General features: G+C 51.6%; 1 protein-coding gene across 3 annotated transcripts in view; it reads right to left on the reverse strand.

Moving 5' to 3' along the window:
• The window catches only part of pde4ba (phosphodiesterase 4B, cAMP-specific a), a 594,195-nt gene that overhangs the window by 219,311 nt on the left and 360,685 nt on the right, over positions 1-14,199 (reverse strand). Inside the window, exon 1 of one of the 3 annotated variants that reach the window (XM_039734545.1) lies at positions 3,525-4,001. The exons of the other annotated variants lie outside the window; for them this stretch is intronic. Coding sequence (XP_039590479.1) covers positions 3,525-3,568 — 44 coding nt within the window. The 5' untranslated portion in view covers positions 3,569-4,001. Of the gene's footprint in view, positions 1-3,524; positions 4,002-14,199 lie in introns of those variants that run through there. 3 annotated transcript variants of the gene reach the window in all.

Consider the following 14,199-nt stretch of genomic DNA (forward strand, 5'->3'; position numbering starts at 1 on the left):
CGAGTTTTATAAGGAATGTGCGGTAGAGGTAAATGTTGTAACATCGACATGGTGGCCCACAGACTCAGCGCCCCAGGCCCTCTGCTGATTGTAAATCAGCTCTGTGTGAGCGGCCTGCCAGCCTGTCCTGGTGACTTTAACCGGCTCTCCCCATACGACTGGCGGCCCACCTGGGGTTATCTCTGGCCCTGGTGACGTTGGCCTGCTATCCCCGTGTCTGTGTGGATTGTCCCCAAGGTGCTGCGGTTTTTCTAAAGCACGTCACACTCACTTGGCTGGTGGCCTGTCCACAGTTGGCTGCAGCCTGGGTGACTTTTGCCTTGCTCTCCCTGTGTCCCTTCTTTTTGTTTACCCAGTGACTTTAAACTGCCCCCTAAGTTAGTGGAGTAGACTGGCAGGCCATCCAGGGGTTCCCGCATGTCCTCTCTGTGTGGATTTCCCACCAGGTGCTCCAGTTTTGTGTGCGGTGAGCTGGCGACCCTAATCCTGATCCCATGTTCTCCGGTGTCCGCGAGGATCTTCCACAAAGACACGCTGGTGTGTTGAGTTGACGTCTGTGTGACTCACATCCCACCCCCAAAGACGTGAGGGTCAACTGGGACCTCCAAACCCACATGAGTGTGCCCTGTGACTGACAGTCTCTGCATGGTATCTGACGCTGCCATGGAGGGCTCCAAACCCCCAGTCTGGATGAAATGGTCCGTGAACTGCTGCTGCACTTGACGTCATTGACGATAATCTTCAGAGGAGCAGCTTGGCAGCCACACAATCCCACCGCCTCCTGGTCTTTGTCTTCTGTTAAGTCGCCATATTCATGGCACACGAGAGCCCCCCTCTCTCATCTCAGGCTTAACACCAATGTGAAGGACAAAGGAAATGCGGATTTCCTAAATCTCTGTGGCACAAAGACAGCGGGTGCCCGTGCCACATTCTTCATGAATATTTCAAGCGGGCAGGATTACGTCCCCCCCTTGCAAATGTTATTGTTCTCTTTACTCATCCTCGCCCTTCTGCTCCCCCATTCCATTTTCTTTTTTTTCCTCCTTTCCCCTGATGAAGTGACGTCAATGGAGCGATGCGGGGGGCCGCAGGGACTGTGCCAGCTGCGCTCGCTTCTCTCAGCAGGATGACCTTATCAATTAATCTTGGCCATTAACAAACCCCGCAGACTTTTATCAATTGCCGCTTCAAAGCTCACGCCAATTACATCCCAAACACCAGGGAAGTTAAGCATGTTGGCAGCCCTGGGCAGAGTGGAGGCAAGTGTGCCAGTCTTAGTGTTGGCACAGCGGGTACTTGAATCGAGCCACACGGGTGCTGAACACAGGAGTGAACATGAAGGGTGCCTGGCGTTTAAAGCACGGCGGCCCACTTGTCATGCCAACGTGGCCTACTTCTGCCTGAGTCGCTGCGGCCCCTTTGTACGTTCTGTGAGATCACCGAGGACAAAGCGCCACACGTGCCAACTGCGGAACTTTGGTAACCTCCTAATTGTGGCCTCCCTGTACTGAAATGCAGGACCCCTTCTGCCTTGGGGGTCCATCCAAGAGAAATACTGCTGAGGCCAATCGACAGGAACACGAGTGGCAGTCCCCATCAAGGGCAAGGCGCTATATAAATAAGTATAAGTATTTGGGTGAGCCACATTTATACAATCTCACATCCCGGGGGGTCGGAGTCTGGGGGTGGGGGGTGCAAGGATCTGTCTGCTGCACAAGGCTGGAGAAAGATGGCCGCCCTCTCAGGATGATGTATGTGATTTCTCCAGCCATCCCTGTTAAGGGGTCAACTCAGAGATATGCAGGTGGGGTCCTGATGATGGTCTATCTGTCAGGCAGACCACCATCTGTGAGACTCGAGGACTGTGTGACACCTCAGACTACAAACACAACAGCAGGTCAGATCGCGTGGGGAAATTCTCAGATGATTCTGCACTTCTGGGGTCTTCTGATAAGGGGGATGAGACATAGGAGAGGAGTCAGGGGGAGGACTTTGAGAATTGTCTGCTATTGAACATCAGCAAAACCAAAGAACTGCTGATTGCCTTTCACCGCACCACAGAGCCTCTGTGTCCGGTCATTAGTCAGGGAGGGGATGTCGAGGTGGTCCACTCCTACAAGTACTTGGGGGGCCACATCAATGACAGGTTGGACTGGCTTTGTAACACAGACGACCTATAGAAGAAAGGGGGCAGAGCAGGCTCTTTATCTTTAGGAGACACCGTTCTGTTAATGTGGGTAGTGATGTCCTTCACATCTTCTACAACTCTGTGATGGCCAGTGTGGTGTGCTGGGCTGGTAACATCACTTCAAGAGAGGACCACCAAATCAACAGGCTAATTAATAGGGCCGGCTCAGTTATGGGACACACTCTGGAGCCCCGGAGGTCGTAGTGGACAAGAGAATGAAAACAAAACTGAGTGCCATTATGAACAACGTGGCACATCATCTCTGTGACACAACAACACTGAGGACTTTCAGACAACAAATCACAAAGCAGAAGTGTGTCAAGAAACACTACGGGGGGTCCATCATACCAACAGCAGTACACTGCTATAGCACCTCACTGGGACTCGGATTGCTATTATATCTCTCTGTCATTCCAACAGACGGCGCATCATAAACATTTGTAGTAATAAAACGCACTGCATTTGTCATTCCATCAGACGGTGCATTAAACATTTGTAGTAATAAAATGCATTGTGTTTGTCATTCCAACAGATGGCGCATCATAAACATCTGTAGTAATAAAATCCATTACTACAAGTTTTGGTGACGTACCATCTGTTGGAATGTAAAATGTCATGCCTATGTCTCTGTTATATGCCATTTGATATGGGATTTGTAAAAGTAGTGTTAATATTTGTCATGCTCCATGTGTTGCAGTTTCAGAGACATAGCAACTGGATGGACACAAAGACACTTCTCCCTGTGTTAAGGTGGATGTGGCACCCTACATAGGACCGGTGTGATTAAACAGCAGACCACTCTCCCAGGGTATAAAGGGGTGCCCTGTGTAATAGGGTGGGCCGGCCAGTATTGCTTTGGTATTGACTGCTGTCCTTTGTTCTTTCACTATGTTAGCGCCCCCTTGTGGTGATAATTTGACTACACCGGCAGGACTTCAATAATCAGTGCCAGCGCAGCATTCAGCTGAACTCCTGGCCCAAATGCCACAAGAGTGCGTGCCCTGCAGATCGGGTCTCCTTCTCAAATGTGGCAGCTATTAAAAGACGCCTTCCCAAATCGGGGTGTTGTGCTTCTTTGTCATTGCAGGTCCGAGTCAGTGCTGCTCCTCAATACCAGCAATGAAAGCTGACCACCCAGTCCAGAAGGCGTACGACGACGAGTTACAGTCGGTCAGCTCACTCTCTGAACAGACTAATATAGCGCCTTTACAATTGTGAAAACAAGGCCCTCTGACACAGCTAGAGGTCAGGGTGGGTAACAGGGTCACTTAAGGTCACACTCTGGGGGCCTTCTAGTTAAGAGCTAACGCCCGCTGGGGTCCGTCGCTGTACCTACCATATCCAGGAGTGACGCCTGTACGTGAACCCGTGTCCATTCATCACGATGAGTCCAAAGCCTGGCCTGCTTCTTATCTCGACACTTTCAGCTGCTGCCCTCTAAATGCCATTTCCCTCAATCCGACCAGTGGGCTCAGAGTGCCATCACGGCGGCTCGCCAGTCCACCCCGATGTATCTTCACAATCCGAAGACGTACTGAGGAGGTACAGGGGGGCTCCACATAGCAATGTTCTGTTTCAGCTTTCACTTGCTTTCAATAGAAATGTCTTTTCCTTCAGATGGGTGAGAGTCACGAGAGAGCAGCATAACAGCCCACCTAGGAGGTTGACGAGGGTCTCGGACCAAAAGCAAAGCCACAGAAAGGTGACCTGATGAGCTTCTGCAACTTGACTTGACCCAAGTAACAAAGCCTGCAGGACTCCAGCACGTCACTCCAGCCCCACGAGTCCCTGGCTCTTCCTATGCCTGTTCCCGATGGGCGCCGTCGGGGTCCGATGGCTAATCTGAGGGGTCAGTTCACAAACAGCCTGTGGCTGCGGTGGAGTTTGCTCAGCCGGCTCCTGTGCCTCCTGCTTGAGCGGTCATATGAACATGGCTTGTAACTTAAAACCCTGCAATCAAGTTTCTAAAATGGGACACCCATGAAGGCGAAGGCGTAAACAGCCCATCCAGAGATGCCCGCCAAGGAGGAGTGGAGTCGCAGTAAACAAACGGCTCCGGGAGAATAAAGCGGGACCACCGTGGAAACAACAGCCCCACCGTGGAAACAACAGCCCGAGGGGCACTGAGGGGGCGGCGGCCAGCACCAGCACTAGCACACGTTGGGCCTGACATTCGCTTGTGGACAAGGGGCAGCAGCCTCACCATGTGGGCGGGCACTGCTTCACGCCTCCAGTGTCCCGGGTTCAAATCTCAGCATCGTCACCGCCTCTTTGGAGCCTGAATGTGCCCGCCTTGTCTGTCTGGGTCTTCTTTGGGATTTCCATCCATCTATCCAGGGTCACGGGGGTCTGCTGGAGGGAAGGCAGGAAACAAACCTTGGGCAATGCGTCAGCCCACCACAGGGCACCCACACACTCAAACACTAGGGACAATTCAGAACCGCCAGTGCACCTAAACTGCATGTCTTTGGACTGTGGGAGGAAACCCACGCAGACACGGGGAGAACATGCAAACTGAACACAGGGAAGACCCGGGAAGCAGCAGAGCTACCCACCGCGCCAACGTGCCATTCTTCTTTGGGATTTGTGGGAGGAAAATCAGAGAGATGTGTGTTATCGGTAATCTGGGCACTCTAAACTGGCCCTGTGGGGCAGCTGCCTGCATGGGCCTGGCATTGGTTCCTGCTGTGTACCTGATGCTGCTTCAGTGGGCTTCATTCTCCCTGACCCTGAATTGTACCAAATAGTTGTATCATATTATCCAAACCTGCTCTATTCTGAGCACGGTCATTGGGAGGCTGCAGCCTATCCAAGCAGGAATAGAGCACAAGGCAGGAACAGACCCCGGACAGTGTGCCAGTCCATTGCAGAGAGACCATGCTAACTCATCAGTGGGCGATTTAGCAATGCCAGTCCACCAAACCTGCCTGTGTTTGGACTATGGGAGGAAAATGGAGCAGTCGCATAATATAACAGAATATAGTGCCCCACATTGGATGGCAGACCACTCACCCACAGTATAAAGGGGAGCAGAGTGCCCTGTGTAATACAGTGGGCTGGTCAGTAGTGCTTTTGTCCTTTCATTATGTTAGCATCTGCCCCCCACCCCCGTCAAAGGGTGTGAAAATCTGACCACATTGGCAGGACTTCAATTATCAATTCCAGGACAGTCTTAAGATGGCCAGCACTCAACTGGAATCCTGCCTCAAATGACAGAACATTGTATGCATCTAAACTTTGGACTGTGTGATAAAATGCATTGCATTTGTCATTCCAACAGATGGTGCACCACAAACAGTTCTAGTAATAAATTGCATTGCATTTGTCATTTCCAACAGATGGCGCACCACAATCATTTGTAGTAATAAAATGTATTATCTATGCCTGGCCTGTTTGTTACTGCAACACTTTCAGCCGCTGTCCTCTCAATGCCAATTCACTCGATGTGATAATAAATGGCATGACTAAGAATTGTTGTGGTGTGCCATCTGTTGGAACGACAAATGCAATGCTTTTGTCTGTTATTTGGTATAGGATTTGTAAAACAAGTGTTAATGTTTGTGATGTGCCATCTGTTGGAATAACAAAGACTTAGCAACCGGACAGACACAAAGACACTTGTCCATATATTAAAGTGGATGCAGCGCCCTGCTGGCCAGATGCCCAGTGTAAAGTGGTATAATACAGTGGGCCAGTCAGTTATGCTTTTGTATTAACTGCAGTCCTTTTTGTACTTTCTTTATGTTAGCGCCCTCTTCTGGTGATATTCTGACTATGCTGAGAGTACTTCAATTAGTCTTAAGACGCAGCTGAAAGAGCAGCAATCATAAGAATGGCAGCAAACCATCACCATTAAAGAGCGTGCTGAAGTTGTGGACCTGCAAGCGCGGAGCAGTCATGGGCATAAACGCTGCCCGATGGAGTGCCCTCTGAAGTTTGTTTATTTTCATTAACATTCCGTGTGTTTGTTTGTCATACACATGATAAAGAGTAAAACTAACCCTCTGAACAGCTTGAATCTCTTAGGTTTGTTTTGAGGACCACCCTAACATCATATGATACATAAATCAGTTCTCAAGCCCTCCGAATCCTTGAGGTGGAGCAATACCAGACACAGGACAAGAAAAAAAAAACAAAAGAATAAACCAACCATGCAAACCCCACACTATGCCCCCCTTGTGTAGATCACGTCAACTTGTAGAGCGGCCAGTCAGTTTGGGGACGCGGTTGGGGACACTGAGTTGGTGCAGGTTTTGAATCCATGAGGCCAAAGCAGTTGCCGCTGCACCACCATGATGCTTTTTCATAATACGACACGTTATCTTAGTAATAATAATACATTTTATTTATATAGTGCCTTTCCCATTCATATTGCACTTAATTGAAAGGAAGGAAAAAAATGGAGTAACCCAAAGAAAACCTGCCCATAAAATGTATGTGGCACCCGATTCAATGTTTGGACCCTAGATCTGTGAGGTGGCGGGCTAACTGCTGTGCCACTGTGCTGCCCATATCATTACAACACCAAACAATAACATTGCTGTGTCCACTTCATCCATTGCAGGGTTGTGTGAATTTGAGCCTATCTGAGCAGCACCTGGCACAATGCAGGAACAGCCTGGGCAGTGCCAGTCTGTCACAAGGCCCACACTCACACCACAGAACCCGGATTCTGTGCATTGCAGAGAAGTTGAAGGAAACCCCACATGAGCACAGAGAGGTCGTTCAAACTCCACACAGGCCATGAGCAGGACTCAAAGCCAGCATGGTGGGTCTGACGGGCAGCAGCGCTAAGCACTGTGCCACCCTGCCAGCCACACCAGAATGGGAATGTCGACGGCTGTCTTTGGGATTCAGGCTGCATTCCCGCTAGGCGCACCACTGTCAACCTCAAAAGCGGCAAAAGGAAACTGCCGAACTGTTGGCTTGTGCGAGCCAAACACCTCCGAGGGAGACCATCAAGAGGCGAGAGACCACCGAGACAATCGTTAGGAAGAAATTTGTTAAACGAGCTCCTGACGAGAATCCCCCCAAAGAGGAAGTGAGCAGTGGAGCCGCCAAACACACACACACAGAGTACCCCCCCCCACACACACAGATTTGCCCCCCCCTCTCTCACACACACACACACACACACACACACACACACACACCAGAGTGCCCCCCTCCCTCTCTCTCTCACACACACACACACACACACAGAGTGGCCCCTCTCTCTCTGGCCTCCCCTCTCTCTCTCACACACACACACACACACTCAGAGTGCCCCCCCTCTCTCTTTCACACACACACACACACACACACACACACACACACTCAGAGTGGCCCCTCTCTCTCTCTCTCACACACACACTCAGAGTGCCCCCCCTCTCTCTCTCACACACAAACACACACACTCAGAGTGCCCCTCTCTCTCTCTCCCTCTCTCACACACACACACACTCAGAGTGCCCCCCCCCCCACACACACACAGAGACACACACGCGTGCGCAGGCACTTTGTTTCCATGACAACGGTGTTCCGGCCTCCCTGAAGGTTTGCTAAGCGGCCTTAGGCTGGAGACCAGACAGTTCGGTTAGCTCTGTGAACAATTCACAGACAAGTTAGCAGGCCTGAAGGGGCCGCACTGGCACAGGAGGTGGGCACAGACCTGGGTGATGCCCACGTTCCATTCTGCTGTCCTTGTAGAGGCCATTCATGCCGTTAGTGCCAGTCAGTTATCATCGTTCAGTGAAGGGGACTGCGGCCGTGCAGAACAAAGCAGGGTCTTCAGCGAGCTCAGAAGGGTGTCAGAAGCAGTGCCCCCCCCGAGTTTCAGGTACACCCACCGGGAGTTCCCTTTGCACTGCCACTTTAATGATTCCCTGTGTCTCTGAGCAGAAAGTGCCTGCACCCCTTTAAACAAGGGGCTCTTGGGGATGCCATAGCTGTTCATAAAGTAACATCAAATGACATTCGCAAATCCTCTTCATCCAATTCAGGGTCACAGGGGCAGCGGTGGGTACAAAGCCCAAATGACCCCGACACATGCTGGTGGTCCTGCCGGCAGAGAGTTGAGGGACCGAAAGCCTGGACGAGGAAGTGTGCTGTCAGGTACGGTCTGATCTTAGACCCTCAAAGATGAAGAGAGCGTGGCAACCTGGCTAGTGAAGGACAGCTGGTCAGCAGCATACCAACTTGGTGGGCATCAGTGATAGTGAGCTGAGCTGAGCAGAGACCTCTGGACCAGGGGTTGTGCTGCAGGCTTTTTCAGGTGGGGTCTGATCTCATACAGGGTGACCCTCAAAGACTGAGAGAACAGTGAAGCACAGGACAGCTGGTCATCGATCACCGCCCCAGGGTTGTGTGCCCACCTGGCGGGCATTAATGATAATGAGCCGAGCTGAGCAGAGACGTCTGGACCAGCAGGTGAACTGCAGCTCTTGTCAGGTACGGCCTGATCTTATACAGAGTGACCCTCAAAGACAGAGAGAGCTTTGCAAGGTGGGCCCTGAAGGACAGCTGGTCATCGACCATCAACCAAAAGGTTGCATACCAACTCGGCGGGCATTCGCCATAATGAGCCAAGCTGAACAGAGTTGGGGTGCTGGACTGACAGACTTGCTGGGATCACACGAAGCTCCGCCTCTGCCAAGGTGCTTCAAAAGGTTTGTCACCAGACGAGTGGCATGTGCCCGCCTCAGTTGCTTGAACAACAGACGTGCCACTGCCTTTTACAGCTTGGTGACCCTCACCAGTACTCAGGAGATGTGACAGGACCAAAGCCTGGACCAGGAGGTGCCCTGGACACTCAGTCAGATACGTCCTGATCTTCTCAGACTGAGGGGACAGTGAAGCACAGGACAGCTGGTCATCAATCAGCACCCCAGGGTCGTGTGCCCACCTGGTGGGCATTAACGATAGTGAGCCGAGCTGAACAGAAATGGGGGGTGCTGGACTGACAGACTCACAAGACGCTCCGTCTTTGCCAGGTTGAGCTGCTCCTTCATCCAGGCTGCCACACCAGTGAGACGTACTGAGACAGCAGCTGCCACCACGTGGTCCTCTGGCACTAAGGAGTCTCTGAGCCCCCCAGTCTGAGCCCCCCAGTTGCTCTGCTTTGTCTTTTGTTTTTTTGTAAGGTGGCCCCTCGAGCTGCTCCCTAGTTGGTCTCACTAGCGCCACCTTTAGTCTGACCTGCCTTGCCTGAACACTGAGAATGTGGTGCCAACATAACCTACTGGCCTGGGGGTGTCATCGAGGCCAGGGTGACTTCCGAAGATCACACTTGAGCCTCACTGGCAAAAAGAAAGCAGAGGGGAGAGCAGTGAGGTCACGCACAGCATAACAGAACAGGTGGGGGGCTACAAACGTTTCACGTCATCACTGCATGCTTGGAATATCAAGCTCGTGCTTAGGGGTCCTCGTATTTGATTCCTGGCTATTTCTGTCACCTCCCTGATGACTCCGTCTGCTTTGCTGTCGCGCCGTTGTCACAGCACACGCAGCGACGGGTGACGTGGCAGTGGCCGGCTTATCTAAGAGTGACACACGTCACCCCGCCTGGTATTTGAATTGACTTCAACATTCTAAGGGGCTTCCCATGATCCTTTGCTGGTTCACTCAATCTCAAACAATCAGAAACTAACGGGTTCCTGTAGCAGCGGACCCCCTCAACATCCCCTCCCTGACCAGTGGCCGGACACAGAGGCATCTCCTTGGTTTTGTTGATGTGAAGTTGCAGACAATTCCCTGAGACCCCCCCACCACCCTGCCCTCTTTTTTATTATTAGGGTGGTCTTACTCCTTTACTCTGTGTGTCTTATTGCGTATTATTACGGTGGGCTGCTGTGGTCGCCATGTACGCTGTAGTTACTCAGTCAGGCCCAGCGTCATCGCGGCGTCCCAAGAGGGTGATGACTTTACACTGAGCCCCCTTTCGTTGTGCACGTAGACCACCGCTTGTCCATACGAGTCACCTCATCTTGAACCGTAACTGCAGTGACTTCACTGACCACGTCTCCCTGCTCTGTCATCAGAAACACAAAGGTGAATGTTCAGCAGACAGACACAAGGGTACGCGTACGAGACCCTCATACGTGGGTGGCACTCGCCTGACAGTAAGCAGCTGGGCGCTTTGTAAACGACAGCCACTAAGGAACGCGACAGGAAGTCACTCTGCCACTCAAACTAGCGCCACTTCATAAGGCCCTAAATGTTGTGGCAGCAGATGTCACGTGAACTCCAGACTGACTGTCACTGTGGTGTGACATGTGACCCGCCATCATGCCTTCAGATACTGGCAGTAATTAGGCACCCTGGAAACGTCTCAATGGCCTCCTATATAAAAAGTGACAGTGGGCCGCAGGCGCTTTGAAAAGGGAGGCAAGTGCCAACCTTGAACAGGGTGCCAGTCGGCTGCTGAGTCACTCACAGGGGGCAGTTTCCAATTCACCTGATGCACACTGCGCCACACTGGCCTGGCGAGACCACACGGGCAAGGACTCTGTGCCCCCTCATGCCCTGTTTCCTGATTTGTAGAGTGGCACCATCAGTAAGACAATGCAGTCTGTCAGTTCATCCCTTGGTCATAAACGCACCCCCCAAGACCCTCACCCCACTGCTGTTTCTGTTTATGACCAGGTGGTCTGTGTGCCCCCGCACCAGACCCTCGCACAAGTCGTTAAACTGCTGAGATTCCAATCAACGGGGGGGCACCTTCATTAATACATCCAATATTGGCGCCTGTTCCATCGTATCGTGGGCATCGTAAGTACGAGCCGATCTCGGGTACCACAGGAGCGACTCGGGTTATCCTAAAATTTAACAGGCGCTTGAGCCAAGGCGTCCATATGGGCCAGCTGGACTGGCAGCCCTCCTCGGGCCCCCTGGCAGCACTGGGTGGTGCACATACGGCTCAGTGGGCTCCTCTGACTGAAGGTTTGGACTAAAGTTGGCGCTGGCACAAATAACTCAGTCCTGTCCCCTTGATGGATGGTTAAATATGTCTGCAGACGCTCACTTCAGCCTCAGTACACGGGATGATATTTCTTATGTTTTGCTCACCAGGAGCTCTACCCAAGGCATGGCTGGCTAGGGTCAGTTGCCAGTCAACAGTGTGCCCACGCTCTACAATAACCCGAATCAGGAGAATAAAACGTCTGCGATGTACTCAGTGGGCATGACACCAGTGACCAGACAGAGGGGGTCACCGAGGGCGGCACCTTAGTAGATGGCTCAGTCATTACATGTCTGTTAGGGGATACCACCTCTGCACCCTGGCATCCCTGGGGCATCACTGGCAAATGTCCATTTTCTAACTCCATTATCCAGACTGGAATGGAGCAGGACAAGGCAGGACCTGAACAGGGTGCCAGTCCATCCAAGAGGCACAACGTGACACTCTCATACCCGCTTAGTCACCAGTCTGGGTAGGACCAGATCAGCAGAGGAACCCAGCCCTGCTTGGGGTGCCAGTCCATCAGAGGGCAAGAGTAATGCACATCACATGAGAATTTCTTACTCATGTAAACCCCATTTAGGGGGCACAACCTGGTAGCACGACATGGAAGGTGGGGTGGCAGTCCACTGGCAGTCAGGTGGAACATAACGCCTTCACACCCGCTAATCCCATTCAGAGTGGGGGCACCTATCTAGGCTGCTTCAGGTGGGAGGATGGAACCAACACTGGGTGGGGTGCCAGTCCAAGAGCTGGCGAGGTTCATGATAATCATATACTCACTTTTAGGGTACGGGTTTGAAAACTGCAGCTGGCTGGGGGGAGTTAACGTCTGGACCTCCTTGGTCTTATCGGCCCGTGCCATCTGCCCCCTTGGCAACCTACGATATCACAGACCCAGCCTCAAGTCCGCAGCTGTGCTCTTTCTCCTTCATTTCTCTAATTCACATGACCAGCCCTCGACCTTTCTATAGGACCACCAGAGCAGAGATGGGGGGCATTTCTATGTGACAATCAACACCACACATATCTGTGAGTGGCGGACCACCCGTGCCCCAAGTCTTATTACATGCCAACCCTGAGAAGCCAGAATTACATCAAGGGTGAATCGGCTGTCAAATTTCACACGCGTCACTGTTGATGGGCATCATGCCAAGCCCCCCAGCTACGTGCTGAACATCCATGCAACAGCTGTGCGTACCCGCCTGACTGGACGAGCTCGGGCACAGCACTGTCTTTTGTGTGTGAGGCTGCAGGAGGTGATTGGCGGGCTATATGATTGGGCCCACCCGCCCATCCGCCCACCTGCCAGGCTTCCAAAGGTCAGAGCAGGTGAAGCGTGTCGCTGCTGAAGGGGATGACGGCTCCTGCCAGTTTTGTTTAAGGCTTTGTTTGCCACTTGGCCCGCTGACGGCATCAGTCTCGAATGAATGGGCACGCCAGAGCCCCCCCACCGTTGCTACGCGCTGCCGAGGCGCGCGGTCTCACGTTGCTCATTATCAATCAGCATTCTTTTACATCGCCTGCTCCCGTCCCCATCAAGTATGCAGCCATTGTTCTGGCGATGGCAACCTCTGTGTTTGGGGGGAGTTGTTAGTAGCAACCGTGAAAACAGTCCAGGGGCCCAACAGCGAGGTCCTGTGAAGGACACGGCGCAGGTGAGGAACAGAAGAGGAAGAGGAAGAATGGCTGACAGCGGCCAAGCGAGGACTTGAACCCGGGACTCCAGGGCGGTGAGGCAGGACCACCAGTCAGTAGAGAACATAAACAGCTGGACAAACGTGACGAGACCACTCAGTCCACTGGGCTCGTCTGTCCACCTAACAGCAATTAACTGCCATTTAAATAGGCTGGAGGGGCAGTCCTGGCGGTGATTGGCAGGTGACCCCACCCCTTGAGGAGCCTCCCACAAAAACACAAGGGAAAGTGACCTAAGCCACGCCCCTTTCCCATCACACATTATAAACAAAAGAAATAGAAGTTGAGCCGAAATAAACGACACAAATCAAACTAAACAGACAGGAAACACCAGCTGGCTGAGACATGACACCCGCACTGGCACCTGTCATGCTTCTTTAACTGTTTTTGGTGGGCTTTGTGCCACATGCTTGGGCTCTGAAAGGCACATTATAAATAAAACGTATGATTATTACTAATATGAATATTATTACTGCTAATATTAATATAAATATTATATTAATGATTATTAGTACTATGATTATTATGATTATTATTAAAGTTATTGATATTAACATCACTATTAATATGAATATTTTTATGATTATTACTATTATTGATAATATTATTACTGTTACTGATATTAATATATCATTATTATTATTATTATTATTAAACTGTCCCCATGTAATTTGTAACAGAGATGGGCACAGCGGCGAATGACAGACGACAACCCGGTTTCATCGTCCCAAGTGCCCCGCGTACGTTTATTAAATTGAATATCCAACCCCTAAAGTGCAGTGCAGATAGAATACTAAACTCAATCAATAATCCAATTAAAACTCTGTGCTCAACATGGAGGTTAAAAATGAACATTCAAATCTTTACAATCCCTTTCCAGAAGGCTCTAAGGCAGCAAGTCTGGCGAGATATCTTCGTCTCCCCAGCTCACCCAAAGCGAGTCGCCTTCTCCCGACGCCCGTCACGCCTGCCCTTGTTAGCACCAGGCTGACTCACTGCCCTCTCTCACCCAATGCCAGTGGTTCCCAGATCCATGGGAGGGTCAATCCAAGCCCCTGTTCCTACACAGCTGTTCAGCGGAGACCCTCCTTGGAGTGCCATTCACTTCCCTCCCGGGTGGGACGTGACCCGCTCTGCCTCGGCCCATTTTGCCGTGTCGTTTCTCCAGTCACTGTTCTGCTCAGACCCTCTTTTCAAATGTGTGATGGATGCCGGGGGGCTAACGAGGCAGTTGGCCGAACTGCACACGTCTGCATGTGAAAGTGCAATCAGTCGCTCACCTCATCAACAGCCCAGAGCCACTCTGCTCCGCCCCCCCGTACTGAGACCCCCCCAGTCACTACGGACCTCGCTTCATGGCAGTAAGTGAAGTGGG

This window comes from Polypterus senegalus, chromosome 14 (assembly GCF_016835505.1).
Source record: "Polypterus senegalus isolate Bchr_013 chromosome 14, ASM1683550v1, whole genome shotgun sequence".
Taxonomy (NCBI): Eukaryota; Metazoa; Chordata; class Cladistia; order Polypteriformes; family Polypteridae; genus Polypterus; species Polypterus senegalus.